The sequence below is a fragment of the Lemur catta genome, chromosome 4 (assembly GCF_020740605.2).
Source record: "Lemur catta isolate mLemCat1 chromosome 4, mLemCat1.pri, whole genome shotgun sequence".
Taxonomy (NCBI): Eukaryota; Metazoa; Chordata; class Mammalia; order Primates; family Lemuridae; genus Lemur; species Lemur catta.
In genome coordinates this window covers 66,612,694-66,638,923 of record NC_059131.1, presented here as the reverse complement: position 1 = coordinate 66,638,923, position 26,230 = coordinate 66,612,694, and the positions used below count along the sequence as shown (strand labels likewise).

At 43.0% G+C, this 26,230-nt stretch overlaps 1 protein-coding gene and 1 pseudogene across 3 annotated transcripts in view; one reads left to right on the top strand and one right to left on the bottom strand.

Annotated features, from left to right (window-relative positions):
- The window catches only part of ST3GAL5 (ST3 beta-galactoside alpha-2,3-sialyltransferase 5), a 54,829-nt gene extending 28,873 nt beyond the window's left edge, over positions 1–25,956 (top strand). For all 3 annotated transcript variants that reach the window (XM_045550004.1, XM_045550006.1, XM_045550005.1), the window contains exons 2-7: positions 2,532–2,652; positions 4,709–4,820; positions 15,756–16,099; positions 19,911–20,097; positions 21,328–21,486; positions 24,713–25,956. In XM_045550004.1, the coding sequence (XP_045405960.1) occupies positions 2,532–2,652; positions 4,709–4,820; positions 15,756–16,099; positions 19,911–20,097; positions 21,328–21,486; positions 24,713–24,961 (1,172 nt within the window). In that variant the 3' untranslated portion in view covers positions 24,962–25,956. The remainder of the gene's footprint in view (positions 1–2,531; positions 2,653–4,708; positions 4,821–15,755; positions 16,100–19,910; positions 20,098–21,327; positions 21,487–24,712) is intronic.
- LOC123637540 lies at positions 460–565 on the bottom strand (annotated as a pseudogene).
- Positions 25,957–26,230: the final 274 nt, after the last annotated feature.

The following is a 26,230-nucleotide window of genomic DNA, read 5'->3' as shown; positions in this document are numbered from 1 at the left end:
TGTTCTCTGGAGGTCCACGTAGGTGTGAACTGTGTCATTCTGGTTATCCCCAAAACTTCTGATTTATATGTGCACTGTCCATAGGTAGCCTACTAGTTCCTGCCGCATGGCTGACCACACATTAGGTAACCACAGAGTTGTGTTTGAGAACCTTCCAGGGTCTTGGTTGTCCTAACTTCTGATTTAAGAATTCAGGAGATTCTTCAGCAAAGGTTTATTAATAAGGGCCTTGGCACTATTTGTTTTGAAAGTATTCAAATAGAAAGATAGGGATAAACATTCTTTAGAATTGGTAAAATTCTTGCTACACAGTTAGAATTGGAGTTGAGGGAGAGATTGTTTATGGTAGCAGAAAAAGAAATACTTGAACATCTGTTTAGTCTGAGATAAGATTTTTTTCAAAAAAAAAAAAAAGGCAAAACCCTAATAGGAAAAATAAAGTGCATAATGAGATATAACTTCTTCCTCTGACTGAAAGACTAAATACAGCAAAGACATCATTTCTGCACGGAAATCTTCAGTAAAAGGTGAAAGATTTATACGATCTGAAGAGAAACCAGAGTATGACATCATTTCTTAATATATAAATTTATCATAAACGTAATTGGTGCCAGCCGGGCATGGTGGCTCATGCCAGTAATCCTAGCACTCTGGGAGGCCAAGGCAAGACAATTGCTTGAGGTCAGGAGTTCAAGACCAGCCTGAGAAAGAGTGAGACCCTGTCTCTACTAAAAATAGATAAATTAGCTGGGCCTCATGGCGAGGGCCTGTAGTCCCAGCTACTTGGGAGGCAGAGGCAGGAGGATCGCTTGAGCCCAGGAGTTTGAGGTTGCAGTGAGCCATGATGACACCACTGTACTCTAGCCCAGGGCAATAGAGTGAGACTCTGTCTCAAAAAAATAGATAATTTTTTTAAAAAGTAATTGATACCTATGTTAGTTGAGATATGACTTTGCTTTTAATTAACAGTTGCTTAAACTAGAGAGAAGTTTATTGCTCTAAATAGAACAGTCCAGAGATGGAATGGCAGCTTTGCCCTATGGGGTTGTGCCAGAGACCCAGTCGTCTTCTGTCTTGTTGTTCCACTATCCTTGGATAATATCCTTTCTGTGTGGTCCGAAGTTGCTCATCATGTTTCTGTATTTCAGCTAGGAGGAAGGGAGATGAAGAGAAGCTGGGAGTATGCCAAGGGATGCACCCAGAAAGTTTCCCAGGATGCTTCTGCTCATATCCCATTGGCTAGAACTTAGTCATGAGGCTATACTTAGGTCCAAGGGAGGCTGGGAAATGTAGTCTTTATTCTGGGAGGCCATGTGTCCTCCAAAATCTAGTGTTCTATTAAGTTGAGAGGAAGAGGAAAGCTAATATGGGGGGAGACATACCAATTTCTACTTACCCTTAGAATATTATTTAGACCTTGAAAAATTGAGACTAAAGTTAATTGAAAAGAGTAAGTAGGCAGGCATACCCAAGAACATATATTTTTTTAAAGAAAAGTTTCATTTAAAATTGCCATACCATATTCTCTTTTTCTTTTTTTTCTTAATGTGACACTTTTCTACTGTGTTTAATGTATAACAGTTTCTTTATAAACTATTTCATTATGGAACATTTTAAACATCCGCAAAAGTGGAGGAAATTACATAATGAGCCCCATGTACCCATCTCTCAGCTTGGGCAGTTATCAGCTTAAAGCTAGTCGTCTTTTTTTTTTTTTTTTTTAAATATAGGGTCCTACTTGTCACCTAGGCTAAAGTGCAATGGCACAATCATAGCTTACTGTAGCCTCCAACTCCTTGCCTCAAGCAATCCTCCTGCCTCAGCCTCCTGAGTAGCTGGCACTACAAGCATACACCACCACGCCCAGCCAGTTTTTCTGTTTTTTGTAGAGACAGGATCTCAATATGTTGCCCAAGCTGGTCTTGAACTCTTGGTTTCAAGTGATCCTCATACCTCAGCCTCCCAAAGTGCTAGGATTGCAGGTATGAGCCACCATGCCCGGCCCAAGGGTCTCTAAAAAAAAAAAAAAAAAAAAAAAATTAACTTGAGGATAATTGTAGGTTCACATGCAGTCATAAGAAATAATCCAGAGATATCTTGTATACCCTTTACTCATTTTCCCCCAGTGATAGTATCTTGCAAAACTATTGTACCATATCGGTTGGGATACTGACTTGGGTACAGTCTAGATGCAGACAATTTCCATCACCACAAGGGTCCCGTGTGCTGCCTTTTTATAGCCACACCTGCCTCCCATCAATAACCTCTGACATTCCCTAATCTAGTTTCCATTTCTATAATTTTGTCATTTCAAGAATGTTAGGAATCATCATATAATATGTAACCTTCTGGTATCGGCTCAGCATAGTTCTCTCTAGATTCATCCAAGTTGTTGTGTGTATCAGTTCATTCCTTTTTACTGCCAAGTAGTATTCCATGGTATGGATGCATCACATAAAGGCTCTTTGAAAAACATAATTTGCCTAACTCTTCCCTCTGTTTTCCCCCGTCGTCTTCCCCTCTCTTCACAGCAATGCCAAGTGAGTATAACTGTGTGAAACAGAGAAGTGATTGCACAAGGCCTCCCCTGCAATGGTACAACCAAGCTCAAAACAAGATGAGAAGACCCAGCTTGTTAAAAAAGATCCTCAAGTAAGTACCACTCCTTGGGCCATAAAATACCCCTGATTTGGGTCAACTGTGTAGAATTGGGAGAAAAATTCAATTATTGCCCTAAATATGGCTGATGTTTGGAGAGGCCTACTTGGTCAAAGGATCATTCAGAGGCAGGTCCGAGTCAGGATTCAGTGCACAGGTGGAGTGGGTTCATGTGTCCAGCCGTGTTTGGTACCACCCTGTCCCCTGTGCCTGAGCCAGGGTGGCCGAGAGAGCAGCTCCTACAGGGCACTGCTCGTCATGCCATTATTTAACAAAAAATAGCTTTTTCCATGAGCTATTTTAAGTTAATCTAAAATATAGTTAATTGAATTTCCCTGAAGGCACTTGAATACTATTAAATATTGAATAATAAAGAAGGATGATAGGGTGTTTCAGCCAGGTCACCCTTACTTATATCCTAGTAAGTGATAGAATTAGTAAAGGAGGAACTTGTCAGTTGTTTTTTTATATACCAAACTAAGTTGAAAATTACCTTTTTCCATGTCTAAAGATAGAAATCCAACCTTGAAATCTAGTCTCCCATCTCACAGAGGGGGAAAAAGGTGAGAATAGGAAATTTATATGAATAAAGACTTGCATCACATTCAGTCTCCTTTTACTCATCAACCCGTATTTATTGAGGCCCACGGTGTGCCAGACATTGTGCTGGGTGCCGGCCGCAACAAGGGAGACCGGGGCCCCGTGCCACTCCTGCAGTGTGAGTGGGGCAGCCAGGAATCACAGTACCCTGTGCCAAGTGCTGTAAATTCCGGGCTTGCCTTTAACACTCTTTTTTTTCTTTGTTTTTCCTTTTTTTTTTTTTTTAAATCAAAATAAGTGAAGTATTATATGCACTGAATGTGACCCCATTGCTGAGGGCTGGAGAGGGGAGTAGGTAATGCTATGTTCACAAGATACTCAAAAGTTATTTATCGATGAAACATGTTCTCATCCCTGCTGCCCACATTTCCCCTCCGCACTGAAAGATAACCAGAGTTACCAGCTTTTATGTAGATGAGAAATATTTTGTGTGTGTGTTTTCCCCCACTCCACCAACCTGCTTTTTCACACAAAGGATAGCATCTTGTTCATTTAACATTATACTCAGTCCCAGGGAAAAATGAAGACGCTTGTCCAGGTTTTCATGGGAAACCTGTTGAAATGAGCATTGAAAAGTCTTGAAAACACTCCAGCAATACTTCTTGCATCATCAGCTCAAGTCTCAAGAAATATTTAACATCTATTATATACAATATATTATGCTAGATGCTGTATTATTTTTAAAGCTGCCCCTTTCTTTAGAAAATGCATTATTTTCCCCTTAAGCTTATTATTCCTTACCTTTATTTTTTCAAGAACACGAATTATTTAAAGCAGTGGTTTCTAAACTTTGGTCTAAACTGGGATGTTTATTTATTTATTTTTTTTGGAGTTTTAATTTGTCAGTGTCACTGGGGAGCTTATTAAAAATGAGATTTCTAGAACCAAGACTAGACACAGCTATTTTCTCCAAATCCTCTGTGTGTGTGCAAACTCCATGATAGTGTGAATTATCTTTAAAAATATTTTTTTAGATGATCTTAAGGGTAGCTAATGGTACTGGTACCATCTCATTTCAGTCAATCTCAATTCTGGGTAGAATTCGTTAGAAGTATGATGAATAGATTGTTTCTCTTGTGTTTCTTTTTTTTAAAGGACTGACGATATTTCAAAGTCACAAAACATCGAATCTGAGATTCTAGAGTTCAAATCTTGATTTTTTTAAAGTCCAATAATTGGCATTGTGATTCAGATTTTATTATGGTGCCTTGCAAAAAAAAAAAGTTTTTTTTTTTATATTCACTTAAAACAAAGGCAGTCATAAATGGCCAATTTATCTTGTCAGGAAAATAGGAAACGGTACCTTCCTTTCACCCTGAGGTCAACTTAAAGATAGTACTTTTATGCTTCATGGCTGGCAAACTCGATTTGGGTTCGATTTTCATTTATTTCAACTGTGTCGTGATTATCACATGATTCCATCATTATACCTAATTGATTTTTCTTCCAGGTTTCTATTGTTTATGTTTGGAGTGTGGATCTTTTATACCCTCAAGTTAAACTATACTGCTGAAGAATGTGATATGAAAAAAATGCATTATGTGGACCCTGACCGCGTAAAGGTTAGATATCCTGTTGGTGTGGTTTAAATGAAAACATTTCCAGGCGGACACTTAAACTGCCATGGCATCTCTAGTGTGTTACAAATAAACGGTAATGAAAGTTTGAAAACAGAGGGGAAAACACTTAATCTCAGCACTCCAAAACCAAGTATCACCCCCTTCTAAAAAAAAACAACTACTGACCCATCTCCCCTATAGTATTCTTCTCCCATCGACTGTGGCCGTGCTGTGGGGTGAGGTGGGCTCCACTCGACACACTACAGCGCGTCTGTCATGGAGTTCATTTGCCCTGATGCTGCCCATGTACGTGTTGTTAAAACAGACGGGGAAGAAATTCTCTTAATATCACTTGGTTTCTTGTGTTTTGTTTTTAATTTTAAAGATTTCAAATTATATTTCAAGGTTTTTTTCTTTTACTGTATATTTATTTCTAAATCGATCGACATATGAAGTGCTAATTTCACTGATGATTAGAGTGGCTCAATGATCCAATAATGTTCAGCGCGGGCTGGAAAATAAGGTAGCATGGTCGGTTGGTAACTGACACGAATGGACGCCCCTTCATGTGTGTTATCTCATTCACTCCTTGGGACTGGGAGACATCCGGTATCATCTCCGTCTGACTCACACAAGTCCACTCCTAGCTTAGTTAGCTAGTTAATCTAGTTTAGTGCTTACTGTGTGCAAGAACTGCTCCAAAAGTGTGTTAGCGATATTAACTCATTTAACCCTCATGACAGTCCCGGGGATGGAGGTGCTATGATATCTGCATCTCACAGCTGGAGAAACTGAGGTGCGGGGAGAGTAAATAATTTCTCCAGTAAGTGATGTGGTTTCAGAGTCCAAGCTCCTGACCAGTCCATCCTCTGCCTGGGTAGGGGGTGTCCACAGAGAAGCCAAGAGTTACAGGCAGCACGGTACAGAGAGGAAAGAGCTTACTTTTTTTTAACCTAGATTCAAATCGGATTGCTACTTAATAACAGTAAAACCTTAGGCAAGTTACTTGTCTTGAGCTTCAGTTTTCTCAGCTGTGAAAACATCTAAGTAATAGGAGAGTCATGAAAGTTGAATACGATAACATACACAAAGCCGCCTCCCCAGTCCTGATTTTTATTCACACCTTTCTGCTTTAATCTGTACATCCTTCATAGTGCCTCAGATTTTTTTGTGATAGAGGTGTAAACAAGTAAATGACAAGCTTAATTAAATGCACAGCTTGGCCTCTGCAGAACACTCCAAGTGTACCCTCAAACTGTCATAACATCTCGATTGTGTTACAAATAAATGGTAAGGAAAGTGGAAAACAGTCTCAGCCCTCCAACCTGAACCTCAGTGGTACGTCGAAGCTCCTCAGAAACTTGCCAGACTCCGTCGGGTGTTGCAGTCATTGATGGGAGTCTCGGTCTTGCTGATCACAGGGCCTTCCATCCTGTATATCTGCCCTCAGACGTCCGTCCCATTTCACCCCTGCTTTGGTGGAGCAGGATGTGTCCAGTGCCCTCTGCTCGGTTTCCCTTTCCTCCCCACCCTTCTGGCCTTGCAGACAACCCTCCAGTCCCTTTCAGTTCCAAGGCCCTTCACGGCGCTTGTGGATAAAGGTTTCAGACGTCCTGTCTCTGTTTTTTGTCTCCTGAGAAAGGCCTAGAATAATGGCACTTGGCATGACTTACTGATATGCTGTGAACTCTTCCCTTTCTTTGCTACACTTCCCCACTTTCTCTACACGTCCCCTTTTTCCTGTTCATTACCATCTGACCAGCTGCAAAATAATTGCTCTAAAGGCTGAGTTAATTGAGCAGAGAGGTGAGCTCTCTTGTGGAAGGGCCAAGCACACCATTTCACAAGCACAGGGTGGGAAAGATGTGTTTTAGTAATACGTTGGGGGAAATCAACTTAGTAGTTTCACTGTCCGGCCAGTGACATCTGCATTAATGTGCTCTGGCACCTTGTGATCGTTTGTAACTTAAGCGACATTAATAGACCAGGGACGGTCTGCTTGTCCCTGCAGTGGCCAAACAAATGCTCTGGTTGTTATGGCAGTTACTCTTTACAGGGGCCTGTAGGTGGAATTCAGGCCTCAAACAGGGAGTGGTTCCAGGCCTTTCTGATCCCTTCCAGCCCTGAGATTTGGGGGTTCTCTGCAGTCTGCCAGTACCTGGCTGGAAAATGTAGGCTGGTTGTGCAGCCTAGGGCTTTCCCCATTCTGAATTCTGGGTGTACTGTCTAGGCTGGAAGAGTCTCGAAACACCCCTGCCTGTGGCACCCCTGGTTCTTAACTCAGTGACTTTCAGTCTGAACATCAGTGGTGTCTCGAACTTGAAGCTCCTCAGAAACTTGCCAGACTCTGTTGGGTATTGTAATCATTTATGGGAGCATCTCGTCTTGCCATCTAAAGTGTGAGTTATTTGAGAGTGGTGACTGTGTTTATAAACAGATACGGCTTCTGAGATTGCAGGAAAAGGAACAGTGAGTCAGGGTTGCTCTTCAGAATCCTCTGCTCTTATACGTTGCCCTAGTTTGACTCCTCCTCACCCTCCTTCTGCATCTAGGCATGCCCCACTGTGGCCACAGATTCTGAACATTGAATCTGATGTGTTGCTTCTCTCCCTAAACTCTGGTGTCTGTCCCTTACCTTCAGGAGAATATCCAGGCTCATGAGTGTGGCCTGTGTGACTGCGTGACTTGGTTCCTCGCAGCCTCTCCAGCCTCCTTTGCCACCCCCACCGTCTCAGCACTGCCCGGATTCAGACACTCTAAACCCCTCACAGGTCCTTGGTTGAGGCTCTTTCTTTCATTCTTTCTTTCAAAACATCTGTATTGAGATATAATTGACGCACCATAAAGTTCACCCATTTAAAGCAAATGGCGCAGTGGTTTTCGTGTATTTACAGAGCTGGGCAACCATCGCCATAATCTAAGTTTAGAGCATTTTTATCCCCAAAAGGAGCCCCATATCTATTAGCAGTCATGCCCTAGTGCCCCCTCCCCCCATATCCTGAGCAACCACTAATCTACTTTCTGCCTGTTCTGGACATTTCGTTTAAATGGAGTCATACACCACGTGGTCTTTTGTGTCAGGCTTCTTTCACTTAGAATAATGCCTTAAGGGTGCACCCATGTTGTAGCATGTATCAGTACTTCATTCTTTCTGTTTCTTGGTAACATCCCATTGTGTGGATATACCACATTTTGTTTATCCATTCATCAGTGGGTGGACATTGGGTTGTTTCCACTTTTGGCTATTATGAATAATTCTGCTGTGAATACGTGCATAAGTATCTGTTTGAGTACCTGTTTTCAGTTCTTTTAGGAACATACTCAGCAGTATAATTGCTGGGTCATATGGTAACTATGATTAGCTTTTTTAAGAATTGCCAAACTGTTTTCCAAAATGGTTGAATCATTTTACATCCATGGGAGCAATGTAGGAGAGTTCCAACTTCTCTATCTCCTCACCAACATGTGTTATTATTATCTGTCACTTTTTGTTATAGCCATCCTGCTAGATGTAAAGATAGCTCATGGTGGTTTGGATTTGCATTTCCCTGAAAGCTAATGATGTTGAACATCTTTTCATGTGCTCATTGGCCATTTGTACAACCTCTCTAGAGAAATGTTTATTCACATTCTTTGCCCATTTTTTAATTGGGCTATTTGACTTTTTATTACTGAATTGTACAAGTTCTTTACGTGTTCTGGATACCAGGCCCCTGTATCACGTATATAATTTGCAAGCACTTTCTGCCACTCTGTAGGTTGTCTTTTCACTTTCTTGATGATTCCATTTTCAGCACAAAAGTCTTTAATTTTGATGAAGTCAAGTTTATTTTTCCTTTTGTCACTTATGCTTTTGATTTCGTATCTAAGAAATCATCGCCTAATCTTGAGTTTCCTCCTAAGAGTTTTACAGTTTTACCTCTAACATTTAGGTCTTTGATCCATTTTGAGTTAATTTTTGTATATCGTGTGAGGTCAGTGTCCAGCCTCATCCATTTGCAGGTGGCTCTCCAGTTGTCCCAGCACCATTTGTTGAAACCCTCTCCCCCCCACCCCCCGCCACCAAGGCCGGGCACGGTGGCTCATGCCTATAATCCTAGCACTCTGGGAAGCCAAGGCGGGAGGATCGCTCAAGGTCAGGAGTTTGAGACCAGCCTGAGCAAGAGCGAGACCCTGTCTCTACTAAAAATAGAAAGAAATTAGCCAAACAACTAAAATAGAAAAAATTAGCTGGGCATGGTGGCACGTGCCTGTAGTCCCAGCTACTTGGGAGGCTGAAGCAGAAGGATTGCTTAAGCCCAGGTGTATGAGGTTACTATGAGCTAGGCTGATGCCACAGCACTTGCTCTAGCCTGGGCAACAGAGCAAGACTCTGTCTCTAAAAAAAAAAAACTTTCCCCTATGTTTGCTGCATTCTTTCTCACTTCTCTGCCTAGAGCCCTTTCCCGCCCTTCATCTCTCTGTTACTCATATTTTAAGTCAAGTCTCAGCTCAGGGGTTACCTCTTTTAAGAAGCCTTCCCTGATCATTCCCTTTCAGTGTTCTAGAAGCCCCTTTATATCTTAATCCTGTGTTTATCACTGTAGCATTTCAACTGTTTGCTTTCCCCACTTGTCTTCCAGGCCAGCTCTGGGGAGACGGGGGTTACGTGCTTAACATTTTACATTAGTTAATAGGTACTTGCGTATAGTAAACTCTATAGGGAGGGGGAGATACTACTTTAGCCACAGTGCAATCTCTCACTGTCTTTGAACTCCAGATTATATAGCAAATCCGGTTATAGCAGGCAATTCTTTGAGTACATTCAGTGATGCATGTTAGGTTTAATATCCCTTTGAGGAATAGGACTAATGGTTCTCTTCAACTCTATAAACATCCTCTAGTAGGCAGAGAAAAACCCAGACACCCCCAACCCTACCCCTTCTCTCAGAACCATAGAATGTAGGTCCTTTCATGTAGGCTTACGGGGCCGGTTTTAAGACCTAAGTTCGCCACTGGACAATAACAGCGGGTGCTAGTGCCCTGCCTTAACTGGCTGCAGTGAGGATTCCTGACCAGTCACTGACGAGGGGGCTGGGAGGACCTGCCGGGTGAGTCAGCTCCCGAGTCCCGCTGCCTGCCCGGGCAGGGGCCGCAGCTGCTTGCACAAACCCGAAAAGGCGGCCCACAGTGTCCATCCACTGCATCTACCCAGTTCTACAAGATTTCTAAAAGGTCACTTTTTCTAATTATAAAAGTAACACCAGAAATTTAGATAATACAGAAATGAATAAAGGAGAAAGCCCCCTGTAATTGTTTGAGGAAAAGAGGAAGGAATGGGACGCAATTATGTGAATCAAACATGTTTCTAAAAGTCTATCAGTTTAGAAATTAATAAAGTAGAAAATGAAGGACTGCTGCAACTCTGGTGGAATTGGGTGCCCTTTATTCTGTTACCTTAAACTTTTTTTTAAAAAGTAGCTTTTCAACCCTGTCAAAATGCCCCATTTTTCAAAATGGTCCTGGTAGGACATGCCACTTCCTTCAAGGCAGAAGGGCCAGCTTGTGCCGAAGCACAAGCATGAAGAGAGCTTTGCACAGGAGAGAAACAGCAAGCGTTGAATAGCACTGAGGATCTGGGGTAGGGGAACAGCAGAATATAAGACTGAAAATGAGAGCGAGCACAGGATGTGGTTTCCAGAGTGACAGGTGGTCTTAGCTCTCTGAGAGAAGAGAAGGCCAAATTCAAAGGTGTGGCAGTGACAGTTAGGGGTTTTCTATTTTCTATTTAAAGAAGTCCCTTAATGTACCCGCTGTTAAATGACTAACTATAGTCTGAAGGGAAATTTGTACACTTCAAAAGTATGGTTCCCATGTGAAAGTACACTTAAAAGATGTTTGAGAGACAAGGGCACATTTGTGTCCACTTAGGTTTGGGCCGCATGGTAGCAGCAATTTGAACTTGGCCTTCTCTCTTCTCAGAGAGCTAAGGACCACATGTCACCCTGGGGCCCGCATCCGGTGCAGTGCAGTTAATTATAACCAGATCGACTCAGCTGCTCCCTCATAGTCCTCCCTGGGGCTCACAGACCTACACCACGTGTGTAAAGTAGGCAGGTCACGTTATTGATGCCCCCGGCAGTAGCACCTCCAAACCACATCTTTTCTCTCCTTGGTGCTGCTGCCCCTCTCCCCAGACTGTCCTTAGACATTCCCATGGCCCAAGTTCGTTCCCTTAAGTCCCTTTGTAGTCAGTCCCTGCCCTCAACCCCTGGCCCCAGCCACCCCTGACTGGTTGAGTTTTTACTGTGGTGTTCTTGCCGGGACTTGGTTATTTAAATTTTTTCTGCTCTTAACTGGGTAAAAGTTATAGACAGATAACTTAAATGTGAGTTAAGTGTGTCAGTAACTTCACCCTCAGTTACTGTCCTTGTATGATGCCATATAAGTCTCCATGTGTGTCAGGCACTGGCCTAAGTGCTTTGGGCATGGCCACCCAACCCTGTGAGGAACAGGCCCGTGCCAGGGTTTATCCACGTGGGAACTGAAAGTTCCGCAAGGTCACTGAGCCCCCAGATCACATGGTCCTGGCGGAGTTGGGCTCCTTCCCACATTTGGTTAACTAATCCAGACCTGAAGTTTTTCTTTAACCTGAACACTCTGCCCTGTCCTGGATTTGTTTTAAAAAAAATAAATGCAATAGAACATTGCCTTTTACTAAGACTATGCCATTTACCTATATTCCTGAAAATGATCACCCTTAAAATTACAGAGTGAAAATGAAAATGGAGATTTTGCTGAGGAAAATTACTTTTTTTTTTTTTTTAACCCCCGTCAGTGAATTTTCCCATTGTGGTTTTCTGTGGCAAATCGCCACAGCGTTGACAATTGGTACTACTAGACGTCTTTTTATTCTTAATTGTGGGCAGCCTGCAAGCTTGGCTTGGAAGACTTTTAAAACTGAAACCTTTCATTTCATCCTTGGATTTGAGACAAGTGGGAGTTCTCATATCTTGCGGCTGAGTGGCCAGTTCAGTTCCCCGCTTCCCAGTGGGCCTCTCCTTCCTCGCTTGGCTGCCTTGGCCTCCAGCCTTGGAGCCACCCGCAGCGGAGGAGGGCCAAGTCACGCGGCTCCCTCTCTTCCTCACAGCTCCGGGAGCTGAGGGTCGCCTCCTGAGGCACTTTTCCTCTGAGCTTTGAACCACAGGCAAGCGGTGAAGAGGGAGGAGAGGGGCCGAGACAGATTCCAGTTAGAAGACTTGATCCCTGGGACGTTCTCAGAGCTTGTTCCCCATCTTGAAATGAGTTGAAACAAAAGAGGGAACAGGAACTGCTGTGCCTTTAGACATTTCCCGTGGCATTTAGAACATTTATTCACTCGGGGTTTGTTTATTACACCCGCTGTGGATTAGGCACAGGAGGGTTGCAGTCCGAAGAAGATGACTGGGGCTTGTGCTCTGCTCACAGTCTAGCAAACTAAGTTTGAAGCCTGAAATCGAACTCTTTGCCAGAATGGAAATGGAATGAAATTTCGCTCCTTTCCAAAAGAGACTTCTGAAGAGAAGATTTGGCAGCCCCAGAGAGCGGTGTACACGTTTCCAGCTTACTCACCTACCTCTTTCTAGTCCTGAGTCGATCGCCAAGCTTCTCTAGGTCTCTTTTGGCACTTCCATTCTTTCCTAGGAGATCTGTGAAACTAGATGCTTGGGATGTCGTTCTGTAGTGAAGAGTTAGGCCTTTGGGTCTCTAAACAAACTGCTGTTCCTGACCTTCGGGCCTGGAGTCTAGAGAGGAGTGTGCATGCTGCGGGTGGTCCCTCTGTCTGCCCTGCCTCCACCAGTTTGGCACTAAGTGCCCACTAGGCTTGGAACATCACCCGCTCCATTTAGGGGCTAAGGGCATGACAGTTCCTTGCCTGGCTTTCCCACTGATTCCTCGTAAAGACGCCAATCCGGATTCAAACACTTGCTCTCAGTGGTGCTGTTTGTGTGCTGTTCTCTACAGGTAGAGGCTGTTGTTTTAGGAGCCGGGGAAGTAGCCAGGACAGGTTGATGTGCCAGCTCAGACCTCTTACAAAGTGAAGATACTAATGACCGTCTTGCAAGGTGCTATAGGTGTCATGAGGGTGAACTGAGGCATTGTATATTCACGGTGTCTACGGCAGCATCTCTAAGGCATTTCAGAAATGGGGCCACAGCCTCAAGATGTAAACAATGTGCTCTTCACAAGTGCTAATAACTTTTTGAAGCTATAATATTATTTGAAAGTATTTTCTGCTATAATAGAATAAAATTTTTTTTTTTTTTTTTGAGTCAGAGTCTTGCTGTGTTGCCCGGACTAGAGTGAGTACCGTGGCATCAGCCTAGCTCACAGCAACCTCAAACTCCTGGGCTTAAGCGATCCTACTGCCTCAGCCTCCCCAGTAGCTGGGACTACAGGCATGCGCCACCATGCCTGGCTAATTTTTTCTATATATATATTTTAGTTGACCAGATAATTTCTTTCTATTTTTAGTAGAGACAGGGTCTCGCTCTTGCTGAGGCTGGTCTTGAACTCCTGACCTCGAGCAATCCACCCACCTCGGCCTCCCAGAGTGCTAGGATTAGAGGCGTGAGCCACCGTGCCCCCCCCCAATTTTTGTTGTTTTTTTTTTTGAGACAGTCTTGCTCTGTCACCTAGGCTAGAGTGCAGTGACACCATCATAGCTCAACTCAAACTCCTAGGCTCAGATGATCCACCTGCCTCAACCTCCCAAGTAGCTGGGACTACAGGTGCGCACCACCATGCCCAACTAATTTTCCTATTTTTTGTAGAGAAGGGGTCTTACTCTTGCTCAGGCTGGTTTCAAACTCTTGACTTCAAGCAGTTCTCCCGGCTCAGCCTTCCAAAGTGTTAGGATTACAGGCGTCAGCCATGGCACACGGACCCCAAAACATTTTATTAAAAATCAGACAATAAAAATAACAAGGCTTTGAGAAGAAACATAGTTGGGGCAAACATTTAAAACTGTGGGACAGTAATAATCCTCATGATAAAGATACTGACAGGCCAGGCGCGGTGGCTCACACCTGTAATACTAGCCCTCTGGGAGGCCGAGGCGGGTGGATTGCTCAAGGTCAGGAGTTCGAGACCAGCCTGAGCGAGACCTCGTCTCTACTAAAAATAGAAATAAAAATTATCTGGACAACTAAAAATATATATAGAAAAAAAATTAGCTGGGCATGGTGGCGCATGCCTGTAGTCCCAGCTACTCGGGAGGCTGAGGCAGTAGGATCGCTTGAGCCCAGGAGTTTGAGGTTGCTGTGAGCTAGGCTGACGCCATGACACTCACTCTTGCCCGGGCAACAAAATGAGACTCTGTCTCAAAAAAAAAAAAAAAAAGATACTGACAGAGTTCAAAAGACATGTTAAATTCCTAAAAATAAATATTCCAGTAAATACAGGACTTCACACACACACTGGCACTCCCACATACACGTGTGAGACGACAGCTGGTGGGAGGAGGCCTGGCGACAAGGACAAAAAACACAAAGATTAGGGAGAACTCCCCGACAAGGAGCTCTGAGGCAGCGTTTGTTCAACCGAGCAAAGAGGAAGACTGTGGGGCAGATGGGCATTGGTACCATGCAGGGGTGGGGAACCTGTGGCCTCAGGGCCACATGTGACCTTCTGGATCCTTGAGCGTGGCCTTTTGACTGAATCCAAACAAATCCTGCTGGGCTAGCATACTTGGCATTCAGCAGCAGTTCCTTGCTGATGCAAAACATTAATATGCTGGGAAAATGCATTTCAAACCAACACAATTTTTTTGTTAACAGGATGTTGTTCCCTGATTACATTTCAGATAATTTGCATTCCGGACTGTATGAAGCTCAGTACCCCAAATGATAAATAAGCCTATATCTCATCCTGCTAGATGGGATCCTGAAATATAAAACCTTTTTTTTATTATGGTAAAAAAAATAACCTAAAATTTACCACCATAATTATTTTTAAATATACAGTTCAGCAGTGTTAAGTATATTTACATGTTGTGGAACAAATTTCTAGAACTATTTCAGCTCACAAGACCAAAACTCTGTTCCCATTAAACAACAATTCTCCTTTTCCCCTCACCTCAGTTCCTGGTGACCACCATCTACTTCTTGTTTTTATGAATTTGACCACTGTGGATAGCTCATGTAAATGAAGTCATACAGTATTTGTCTTTTTGTGACTGGCTTATTTCACTTAGCATCATGTCCTCAAAGTTGTTCCGTACTGTAGAATGTGTCAGAATTTGATGAATCACGAAATTGTAAACACTACAGAGTGTATTTTTCACCCCAAATTTATTTGAACAATGTTAGGCCAGGGGTAGGAGGTGTGGGGGTCCTTCCTGCTTTACTCGTGCAATGAAATAAATACCCTTGTTGAGTTTATCTATTTGTCATATGATCCTCCTGGGTTGTTTCTTCAAGTTTCTGAGCATAAATTAACCCTAACAGGTACCAGTTCTGTGTTAAAGATAGTATTCAATAAAGGAGCTACGTCAGACATCATAGGACAAAATGTCACCTTTAAGAATATATTTTTGGCCAGGTGTGGTGGCTCATGCCCGTAATCCTAGCACTCTGGGAGGCCGAGGTGGGAGGATCGCTTGAGCTCAGGAGTTCAAGACCAGCCTGAACAAGAGTGAGACCCTGTCTCTACTAAAAATAGAAAGAAATTATCTGGCCAACTAAATATATATAGAGAGAAAAAATTAGCCGGGCATGGTGGCGCATGCCTGTAGTCCCAGCTACTTGGGAGGCTGAGGCAGGAAGGATCGCGTGAGCCCATGAGTTTGAGGTTGCTGTGAGCTAGGCTCAACATAAGACTCTGTCTCAAAAAAAAAAAAAAAAAAAAGAAAGAAAGAAAAGAGTATATTTTTAATGCTGGAGAGTTTTTAAAACTCAGATTGATGTGATTTCGTTCCAGAGAGCTCAGAAGTATACTCAGCAAGTCTTGCAAAAGGAATGCCGGCCCAAGTTTGCGGAGACGTCAATGGCAGTGTTATTTAAGCACAGGTATAGCACGGACTTACCGCCTTTTGTGCAGAAGGCCCCCAAAGCAAGTGAAGCCGAGGACAAGTATGATCCTCCTTTTGGATTCCGGAAGTTCTCCAGTAAAGTCCAGACCCTTTTGGAACTGTTGCCTGAGCATGACTTTCCTGAACACTTGAAAGCCAAGAGCTGTAGGCGTTGTGTGGTTGTGGGAAGTGGTGGAATACTGCACGGACTACAACTGGGCCACTCCCTGAACCAGTTCGACGTTATAATAAGGTATGTTGCTTTGAACACCAGCCTTCCGCCTCTAGCGCTGAGTGCACTGCTCTTGGTCGGTGCAGCTCCAGGGACAGTGAGGGAGACAGGACGCTCCTCATGGCCCCTGCCCTCAAGGGACTTACTGTTAGAGAAGTTGAAACAAAAACACAAAATGATGGGATGTCCCAAAATGTGCCATGCTGCCCTTAACTTTGAGGAGCATGCTGTGGATGGCAGTAAGTGGCAGATCCTTTTCAGAGGAGGTGAGGTTTGGAAGGATGGGTAGAGCTGGGTAAGCCAGCGAAGGAGCAGGACGCAGCAGGAGAACTGAGTTGGTGGGAGGCCTGGCTTCCGGGGCAGGGGCTGGTGAGCTGCGGGAGGCCGTGCTGGCTGGGACACGGAAGAGGCTGAACTCACCGTGACAGGCAGTAAACAATCATCCTAGATTCTTTTTGGTTTAGCCGTTTAAAAAATTGTTTTTCTGATTATAAAAGTAAAATATATTCCTTACTGAAGATTGGAAAAATACAGAAAAATATAAGGAAGAAAATGATCACTCATTTTCAACACAAATAACTACCCACTATGAATTGGCTATGTTTCTTCCACTTTTGCTCTATACACATACTTATAAATGCATTTATATTTTTATAAGGTATTTTGCTTTTTTAACTTAATATTATGAATACGTTCTGAGGTCATTAAATATTCTTGGAAAACTAACCTTAGTAAGTACTTAATATTCCTTTGAGAACATTTTGCAAGTTATTTAGTTCTTTTGCGGGACACTAATAGAATGTTCCCATTTTTCTTTGCTATTATGATTTTATACATCAAAGCCTGTCAAGAAAGTATCCTTCTCCAAGGAAATAATCAAAGATGTACAAAAAGACATCCGAGGGCTGTCCGGAAAGGATGGACAGCCCTCGAATGTCTTCCTCAAAGAATTGTTGGCATCAAGATATTTGGATATTTTTCAGGCCCTTGATAACATTATGTCAAACTAATTGTCTTAATTAATCCTTAATTAATCTTAAGGATGTGCAGAGCTGGGAGCACGATGAGAGCTGGCTCTTAATGCTCAGCAGTAGTGGTGGGTTTGATTGGAGGCAGGAGAGATTAGGAGTGGGGGCGGGGCCCGGGTTAGAGGCCGTGGTAATCAGGGCATGAAGTGTGTGGGCCTGGTGCGAGACACAGGCAGTGGAAATAGTGTCTAGAGATTGAATCTGAAAGGTGTATTGGAAAAGCAGATGACAAGACTTACAGTTTCACAACTCATGTCAGGAGACACCCAGATTTCTAGTCTGGGAGTCAAAGCATTTGTGGAACCACCATCTGAAACGGAGGTGTAGAGAGCCTGGGCGCTGTGCTCACGCCTGTAATCCCAGTACTTTGGGAGGCCAAGGTGGGAGGCTCGCTTGAGCCCAGGAGTTCAAGACCAGCCTGGGTAACATAGTGAAATCCTGTCTCACTATGGAGGAGTGGAGAAAAATCTCTGGTTAGTGAGGGAAGATGTTTGGACATTTTGAGTCTGAAAGTGATGATGTGTTCACATAGTACCTTTGTCCTCAACAGCTGTGATTTAGGGCAAGTTTCCTCCTAACTGTCCTGTGCCTGTTTCCCCATCTGTAAAATGGAAGCAGTAATAGTGCCTCCCTACAGGGACAAAATGAGTTAACATATAAAATACTTAGATGATACTAGATGCTCAATAAGTGTTTGCACCTATTTCTGGAGAATGTTTAGGAACGTGGGGGCTCACTCAGGAGGAGGATGCAGGGGGTGCAAGGTATTTTTAGGTAATAAACAGGCTTTTGTAAGGGACAAACAGTAGAAGAAACAGGTAAGAACTGAGTTTGAAGGGAAAAGGGATGCCACAGGCCACAAGGGAGCAGGAATGGTGTGAAGTGAGAGGATCGTGAAGGTTGGGATGGGGGTAAAACAGCCGTCTTCACTGGGCGCTTGTTGCATGCCAGGACTGCGTCAAGTGCTTTAGATGTTCTCATTCCTCAAAATAACCAGTGGGTGAGGCTCTCACAGTAGCCGGGATTACAGATGAAGACACAAGGGCACCGTGGCATGCAGGGTCCAGGCCGGGTGCTAGCATTCCAAATGCAGGGGTTAGAGGGTTCCAGAACCTCATCCCTGGGCCCATGCAAGCAGATAAATGACCTCCTATGTGCAGGTTGGCAGGGCCAGGGCCCCACACCCATTAGATAGTATGTGACCGGGGTGGGGAAGAGAAGCGGTGAGAACAGGAGTGCCAGCAGTGTGAGAGGCGGGTGGGAGAGGAGGGCGGCTCTGAGCTGGCCTGAAGAATGGTGGACTTGGCACTTCAGAGAGGAGGCAGGCGGGAGATCTGGGTGAGAAGCCCCACTAGGCAGGAGGATGAGGGGCCCTGGGAGAGCTGGAAGGGTCTAGCTGGTGGCTCCATGTCCAGGGATGGCGGGTGCCTGACTGGGGAGTGTGGGCTTCATACACAGGCACTGGGACAGGGAACGGTGGCTTCAAGCCTGATTAGAGAAGGAAAGATCAGTTTAAGAAGCTTTTTTATTTTTCTGTAACTTTTAAGTGTAAAACAATTCTAAACTTAACAGAAAAGTTGCAGGAACAGCACAAAGAACTCTCATCTACCCTCTTCCCAGGCTCCCTGATTGATAACACTTCATCACATTTGCTTTATAATTTTCTCCTTGTGTATATACTGTTATTCTTCTCTGAACCTTTGAGAATTAGTTGCAGATATCAAGCCCCTTTACCCCTAACTACTTCGGTGTGCATTTCCTAAGAACAAAGACATTATATTATGTAACCCCAGAACAGTATTTAGAACTAGGAAATTAATACAGTTAATAAATCATTAATAAGTATTAATAAATTCATACAATACAGGCTTTATCTGTAGACCTTATTCAGATTTCACCAGTGATCCCAATGATGTCCTTTATTTTTAAAAAGAGAAGAAGGAAAGAAGAAAAAGGAAAAAAAAATGTTTGGTGTAGGATCATACCTTGCATTTACTTGTCATGTCTACTAATATCTTTTAAGAGTCTCATACTCTGCTGACTGAGCTAGCTGGGCAGCCTTCTAGTAATATCTTTTAATAGTCCTGGGGTTAGGAGTTTAAGATCTAGAAGAGGAAGTGGCAGTGAGATAGAAAAGAAAGGTTAGATGCAGGTGGGATATTACAGGTGAAGAGCTGGACAGACTTTTTTTGAGACTTCAAAACTATATAACTGGGTGAATGTTGTTGCTTCTGGAAGAATTCATAGAACTTCCCCCAAGACAAGTGTCTTTCTTCATAAAGGCTTAATTCACCTAACAGTCGTAAGTGCCCTAATCCTTGCTTTCAGACCAGCTGGCACACCTGGGGCCTAGTGACCTCCTTGGTCCTCTGCCCCACAGAACTGAGGTTTGTATCTGCCTCGCCCTGGGTCCTAGGTTTTCCTTTCTGATGACTTTTTGGAAATTCTAGCAAGTATCTGAGCACGATGGGAAATTTTCAAGGAGACTTTACTGGCACCCAGAGGAAGCCCAAAATGTAATTTGTCTGGACTGGCTAAAAATATCAGGACAGATGAAATTGCTTGACATTCAGGAATTAGATATGGGTGTTCAATCATGAACTGAAGGCTACATTCCTCAAATACCTGGAAAAAACAGCTGTGAGTCGGGGATGAGGCTGCTGGGAGGGGCGGCCTACCCCCAACCACATCTTCATTCCTAGTCCTAAGAGAATGTGGAGGACTTGACACAGGGTGTCAATGGTATGATGAGGTAGTTGATGTCATGCTTTGTCAATGTGTCTTTGTCCATTTTGTTTAAATAGGTTAAATAATGCACCTGTTGAGGGATATTCGGAGCATGTTGGAAATAAAACGACTATAAGGATGACTTACCCAGAGGGTGCACCACTGTCTGACCTTGAATATTATTCCAATGACTTGTTTGTTGCTGTATTATTTAAAAGTGTTGACTTCAACTGGCTTCAAGCAATGGTAAAAAATGAAACCCTGGTAAGCCCTAGACATTCTTCTATTAAATGTGCCTTAGTAAAAAGTGAGGGAATCTCTAGTTGTAATTATAGACTTTTATTTCTAAACACACACTATGAAATGCATACCTTTGTGCTGTCTTTCACATGATAATCACTGTCTTGTAGAAACCCCTCAGAACTCCTTGCTGCAAACTGCTATCAGAACCTGATTAACAGTCACACGTGAAAATGGTGATCATTACTTAATGGGAATAATCAAGATTGGGAGCAAAATTGCTATTACTGAGGTTGACCACCCATCTTACTCTCCAGATGTGAACTTGCATGGCTTTTGGTTAGTTCCAGAAATTAGATTTACTTGGATGAATATAAACCATTATTGAGGATATTCAAAAGAATATATGTAAAATTGCTAAGGAATATTTTCAGAAAGAGTCTCCGAAAATGCTTTGGTCAGTCAGTGGTTCCCTTGTTGGAATAAATTCACAGCATTCCAGAGGGACAGATGTGGAGGAAATGGCCCTCGTTCAGCCATATTCCTTTTGTTTGTCTACCATAATAAATCATGTTACTTTATAGTCCCACCTGTTATATTCAAATAAATTGCAGAGGTCAACTATGGAGGAACGTGTGCACAAACTAGAAGGACATACTAGACTTCTCTGTGAGACTAGCAGGATGTATTAGACTTTTCACATAAGCTTGATGTGATGGAGAATTTGTATCTCCAAAGCTTGATTCTATACAGGTTATCAGGGTCTTCTGGATTTTCTATTGGGTAGAAGTTCTAGTTGGAAGATCAAGCACATATAAGGTGACTCACAGTCAGTTACCTAGAGACTTCATGGGACTAGGAAATAGAGTAAGTAAGTGGAGAGAGGATGCAGGGTGAGGGTGCCTTCCGGTGAGTCGGTCACAGCACTTAATACCCGTAAATTGGAACTATTCGCTTGGTCCTGCCTGGGCAAAATGGCTTTAGATACTAAAAAGGCTCACCATTGAGGAATTTCTACCTCAAACAGATAAGAGTTGGTTGTACAATTCCTTTTTTTGTCCTTTGTTAAGTTGGATCTTTTAGAGTTTCTTTTTGAGTTGAGGTATTGGATCTGCATAGATGCATAGATGTTAGTGACTCTGACACACTAGGGTCACACCCATGGTCTTGGCCAGATGAGCTGGGAATGCCTGCTCTGCTGATAAGAATAACTTTATTAAATACCCCAAATGATTGCTTGCTTTCTTTCCTTAGCCATTTTGGGTGAGACTCTTCTTTTGGAAGCAGGTGGCAGAAAAGATCCCACTACAGCCAAAACATTTCAGGATTTTGAATCCAGTTATTATCAAAGAGACTGCCTTTGACATCCTTCAGTACTCAGAGCCGCAGTCAAGGTTCTGGGGCCGAGATAAGGTATTTTTATTGCTACTCAAAGTTAATTGTTCTTCTCTATGTTCGAGGGGAGATGTGTACAAATTTCACTTGGTCTTATGTCTAGTGAGAAACCCAGCCATTGATTAGCCATCCCGTGTGTGTTCACCACTCTGCACCTTGACTGTGGGCTCTTCGTGGTTTAATTGGCCTTCTCCTCCTCTGACTCATCTCTTCAATATAGTTGACACATTAACACTTACGTCACTGAGATATTATTTAAGGTGTTCTTACTCCAGGACTCCATATAACTGCAGGGCACTGAAAGGCACTTTGGTAGTCTGAAAAGATCTTTACATTTTAACTCTGTGGGTTGCTCAGGTGAGAATTGATTTTTATCGTCACTTTATAGGTGATAGTAAATAAAATCAACCCTCTAGAACAGTGCTTTTCAGTTAATGCTTGGGTCCCACCTCAGTCATTCTGATTTAATTGGTATGTACTTTGGGATGTTCAAAATTCCCTGGGTGATTTTATTTTGCAGGCTAATTTGAGAACCTTTGGCCCTAGCCTGTTCATTGCAGTAGAGATCCTTTACCTGCAATTAGCATGTGCTGCCACCAGGGGGTGGGGTGGGCATGCCTTTATTACTTGTGGCTTCATGACTCAATCTGTGTCTTTAAAACTTTTAAGACCTGTGGGGAAATCTTAAGCTAAATTTATCACGTGTATGACAGGGTAAACACTCCCAAAATACATAGAGCTCTTATTAAAAAGACAAAGATAAACCAATAGAAAATGAGCAAAGGATATGAATAGACATTTCACAAAAGAATTAAAATAGTCAAAGAATACATGATAAAATATTCAATAAATATAAATAAAATATTCACCAATAATCAAATAAAAGCAAATGAAAGCCACAGTGACATTTTTGTCCACTTTCTTAGCAAAGACTTAAAGGTTTGATAATGTCCTTGTTTGGTGGGAGTGTAGGTAGGATAAGTTGGCACTTTTTCTGGAAGAAAGTTTGGCAGTATAAATCAGTTTTAAATGTGAATAGTCTCTAACCCAGCAAGTTTACTCTAAAAACTTATTATAAGGAAATTAGAGAAATCTGAAAAGACAAATATTCTAAGATGTTCACCATAACATTATTAGCAAAGGACTAAAAACAGCCTAAATATTTATCATGATGAGATTGTTTAAACAGATTATGATATAGTCAGTGCAATATTGTTTCACTATTAAAGATGAAGAAAACCTGATGGATATGAAAGCACCTCCACAATAAATTAAGCAAGAAAATCAAGATACAGAACACTTACATGATTCCATTTTTGTTTAAAAATAACATGTGTATGTATATATAAAAGCCTGGAAACAGACACCAAACTGTGAAGAATGTCCTTCTCTGGAGGGGAAGTCTGTAGAAACCTTTACTTTCTACTTTACAGTCCATTTATTTCTATTTGAATTGAATATTTATTTTTAAAATTGATAAAATGACATTTTTCTTTTGGATAAAAACAGTAACTTAACGCATTGACTGCCATACTCGAGAAAAAAACATTTTTTCCTTGGGGTCATGATGTTTCATTACAAAAATAGAATAAGAACTTGGAAAACAAAAAGATCCTTTCTAATTTAATGAAAAATGTGTTATTTTTTGTTTTCTGTGCAACTTAAACAGTAGTTCTCATGGCTCCCAAGGTAAAGAGATGTGTGAGTTACATATGCTTCACAAGGCCCCGGGCTCAAAACTAGCGTGAGTTGAATACAATTCATATGACTATTAATGTGTTAAAAAGCAGACTTCTGATCTAAAATTGCAGCGTGAGACCCTTCCTCATGTATGTACCCTTCCAGCAAAGGGAGAAGTCTGTTGGACAGTAAGGAGGTGTGATCTCAGGGGGCATATTGTAGAGATAACATGCTTTGGAGGAGTTTTTAATCGTTTTGATTTCTCTCCATTCATCACCCTTACAAACAGTTGATGTCACACACTCCTTCTGCAGTGTTCCCTGGTGCTGCGTGCCAGGCTGGCCGCTGGGATGCACAGTGGAAAAGACAAACAGGACCTTAGAGCCCTGTGGCTAAACAGGAGGAATGCTTCTGCATTCACTTCTCTTGGTTTCTGTTTCCAAACATGTCATATGGCTGTTGAGTTCCTTTCTAAAGGTGGGGTTGGACTTGAGAGGTAGGCGCCACACACCAAGGAGCAGGAAGCAGATTTTAATGAAAGGTGGGTTCAGTAGATGTTCCCTAATCCCACCTAAATCTGTGGACCCTGGAGAGTCCACTGTCTTCCCAATTTATAGACAAGGAGAGTTATTTATGGAAGTCACAGTTTCAACTAAGGGGAATGAAAAGGAGGTACATTTGCACATGGAAAACTACACAAAAAATATTAATTAGTAGATGGGGGCAGCCTTCAGAGAGGCCTGGTGAGCTGCGGGGCTTTATGTATTCCCCTGTCCCATGTACTGTCTTTACCCAAGATCAGGATGGAGATCTGGAAAGCACGATGCCAGGTTTGGGCATTCCAGGAGGCATGGTGAGATGCCAGTGTGAGGAGGGAGTGGTGACACAGAAGCCAGGATGCATTGGGCATTCTGGGCCAAAGTCAGGTAGGATACATGTAGAAGTCCCTAATTCAGATATGAAAATTGTTTGCCTGAACAGAGGGTGGGGAGAAACTGGCTTAGCAGCTGTGCATGTGAAAATGGCCTGGACGTGTTATTTGCCAAAAAGCAAATGGGGCCCGTAAGTGGGATGTAGCTGCAGGCGGGGCAAGCGCAGACTTCAGCAGCGGGGACTGAGGACACTGTGCTCTTAGGAAGAGCGGGCTTCAGAAGCCATGCCCTGGGAAGGACTGTGGAAGGTCCCGTGGCTGCTTATTCCAGAACAGACCTTGTAGACATTTGTCGTGCAAGAGAGGAAATAGGCTTGTTTTGTGATTGTTGACATATTATGTAGGACCAGTGGGTAGACATTTTAGAAAGAATATTTTTTAACTTGGTGTAAGAATGGTCAGGCTGCCCCTTGAGGGGTGTTAAAAGTATTCATATCACAGACCATGTTTTAGAGTCTAGATTCCTGATTTGCATGGAGAGTTAGACTTTAAAATGTTACATAAAATTATGTGATGTAGAAAATTGCAGCCTCCAGTGCAGCTTTTATGACTCTGCATAGCACGTGCAGTACCTGCAAAGCAATGAATTGTGCTAAGACTTGTTTTTCCTTTTTGGTTTTTTCCGTTTTTCAGAATGTCCCCACCATTGGCGTCATTGCTGTGGTCTTAGCCACACATCTGTGTGATGAAGTCAGCTTGGTGGGTTTTGGATATAATCTCAGCCAACGCAGAACACCCTTGCACTACTTTGACAATCAGTGTATGGCTGCCATGAACTTGCAGACCATGCACAATGTGACAACGGAGACCGAGTTCCTCCTAAAGCTGGTCAGAGAGGGACTGGTGACGGATCTCAGCGGAGGCATCTACTGGGAATTTTGAACACGGAAAACCTCACTTGGAAATGCAACTCTGACCCTGAGGGCTGTTGTTAATAGCCTTCTTGATGCATTTCATCCTGCAAATACTTTGAAGTGCAGCTGGTATTTTTAACTTTTAATTTAAAAACAAAAATTGTTTAGTTCTTCCCACCTTTTTTCCCTATTTATTCGAAGTCAGTGTTTGTTTTTGCACAGTATTTTGTAAGTTAATTTTAAGAATTGAATTGGAAAGACTTCTCAAAGAGAATTGTACGTAATGATGTTTTATTGAATTTTAAGAAAGTAATTTAATTTGTAAAAACTCTGTCCATGTATACTGCATACCGAATACGAGGTAAGCAATTGGAAGGAGAGGAGAGGTCACTCCTTTGATGACAGCCCTGAACGCCTGATTCTGGTCCCCTGTCTGGTGGGACTGGTGGAGGAAGCACTTCCGGGATGACATGCTTGGTAGCTAAGCTGCTGATACTGGGTCAGCAGCACGGCCCCTGGGGCCTGGGCAGGTCGGAGAAGTTCACGCCCTCTCTGGCGGGTCTGCCCTCTGCAGGGACTCTCGCAGGAATCAACCAAGGGAGCTGTCCTGGAGGTCCCTGGTTGGGGTGGGACACAGGAGACATTCTGTGTCCTCTGACTACTTACTGTGAAGCTACCCTGGGCTGCAGAAGCCACAGTCTTCCCAGCAATTATGGCAACTCTTGAATTTCAGGAGAATTTTTTTACTGCTCTTCCAAAGCACTTAAGCGTTATCGAACGGCTCCAGTGTCTGAGGTGGCTTATAAAAATTAGGACAAAACCTCTATGATCCAGAGTCACCGGGGAACATACCCTTTCCGGGAATAATCTGAAACACTGAAATGAAATGCTCCCAGTGTTATAAATTGCCTATTAAAAAAAAAAGTTTTGATTGCCATCCTGGCAGTGTGAACTAGGCGGCGACGTGCTGGTTGAAAAGAAAAAATAAGTAAATAAAAGCATTTGAGGAGCTCTCATAGTCTAGTTAATTTGAGTACTTATTTGTTTAAGAAAATAAATCTGTAAGTCTACCCAGAATGTCCTTGGATGCTGCCGCTGACCTCGCTGCGGTGCCAGTGGTGAGGGACAGGGGACTAGGTGCCGGCCCCTGCAAGCTGCACGATCCCAGACAGCTGCGAGCTCCTCCGGAGGGATGGCAGGTGCTGGTGGCTTCCTCCCCAGGGCGGGCTTGCTCTCACTGTGTGTCTTAAGGGCTCCAGTCCCTGATGTCAGAAGATCTGCCGCTGCTCCACTGCCA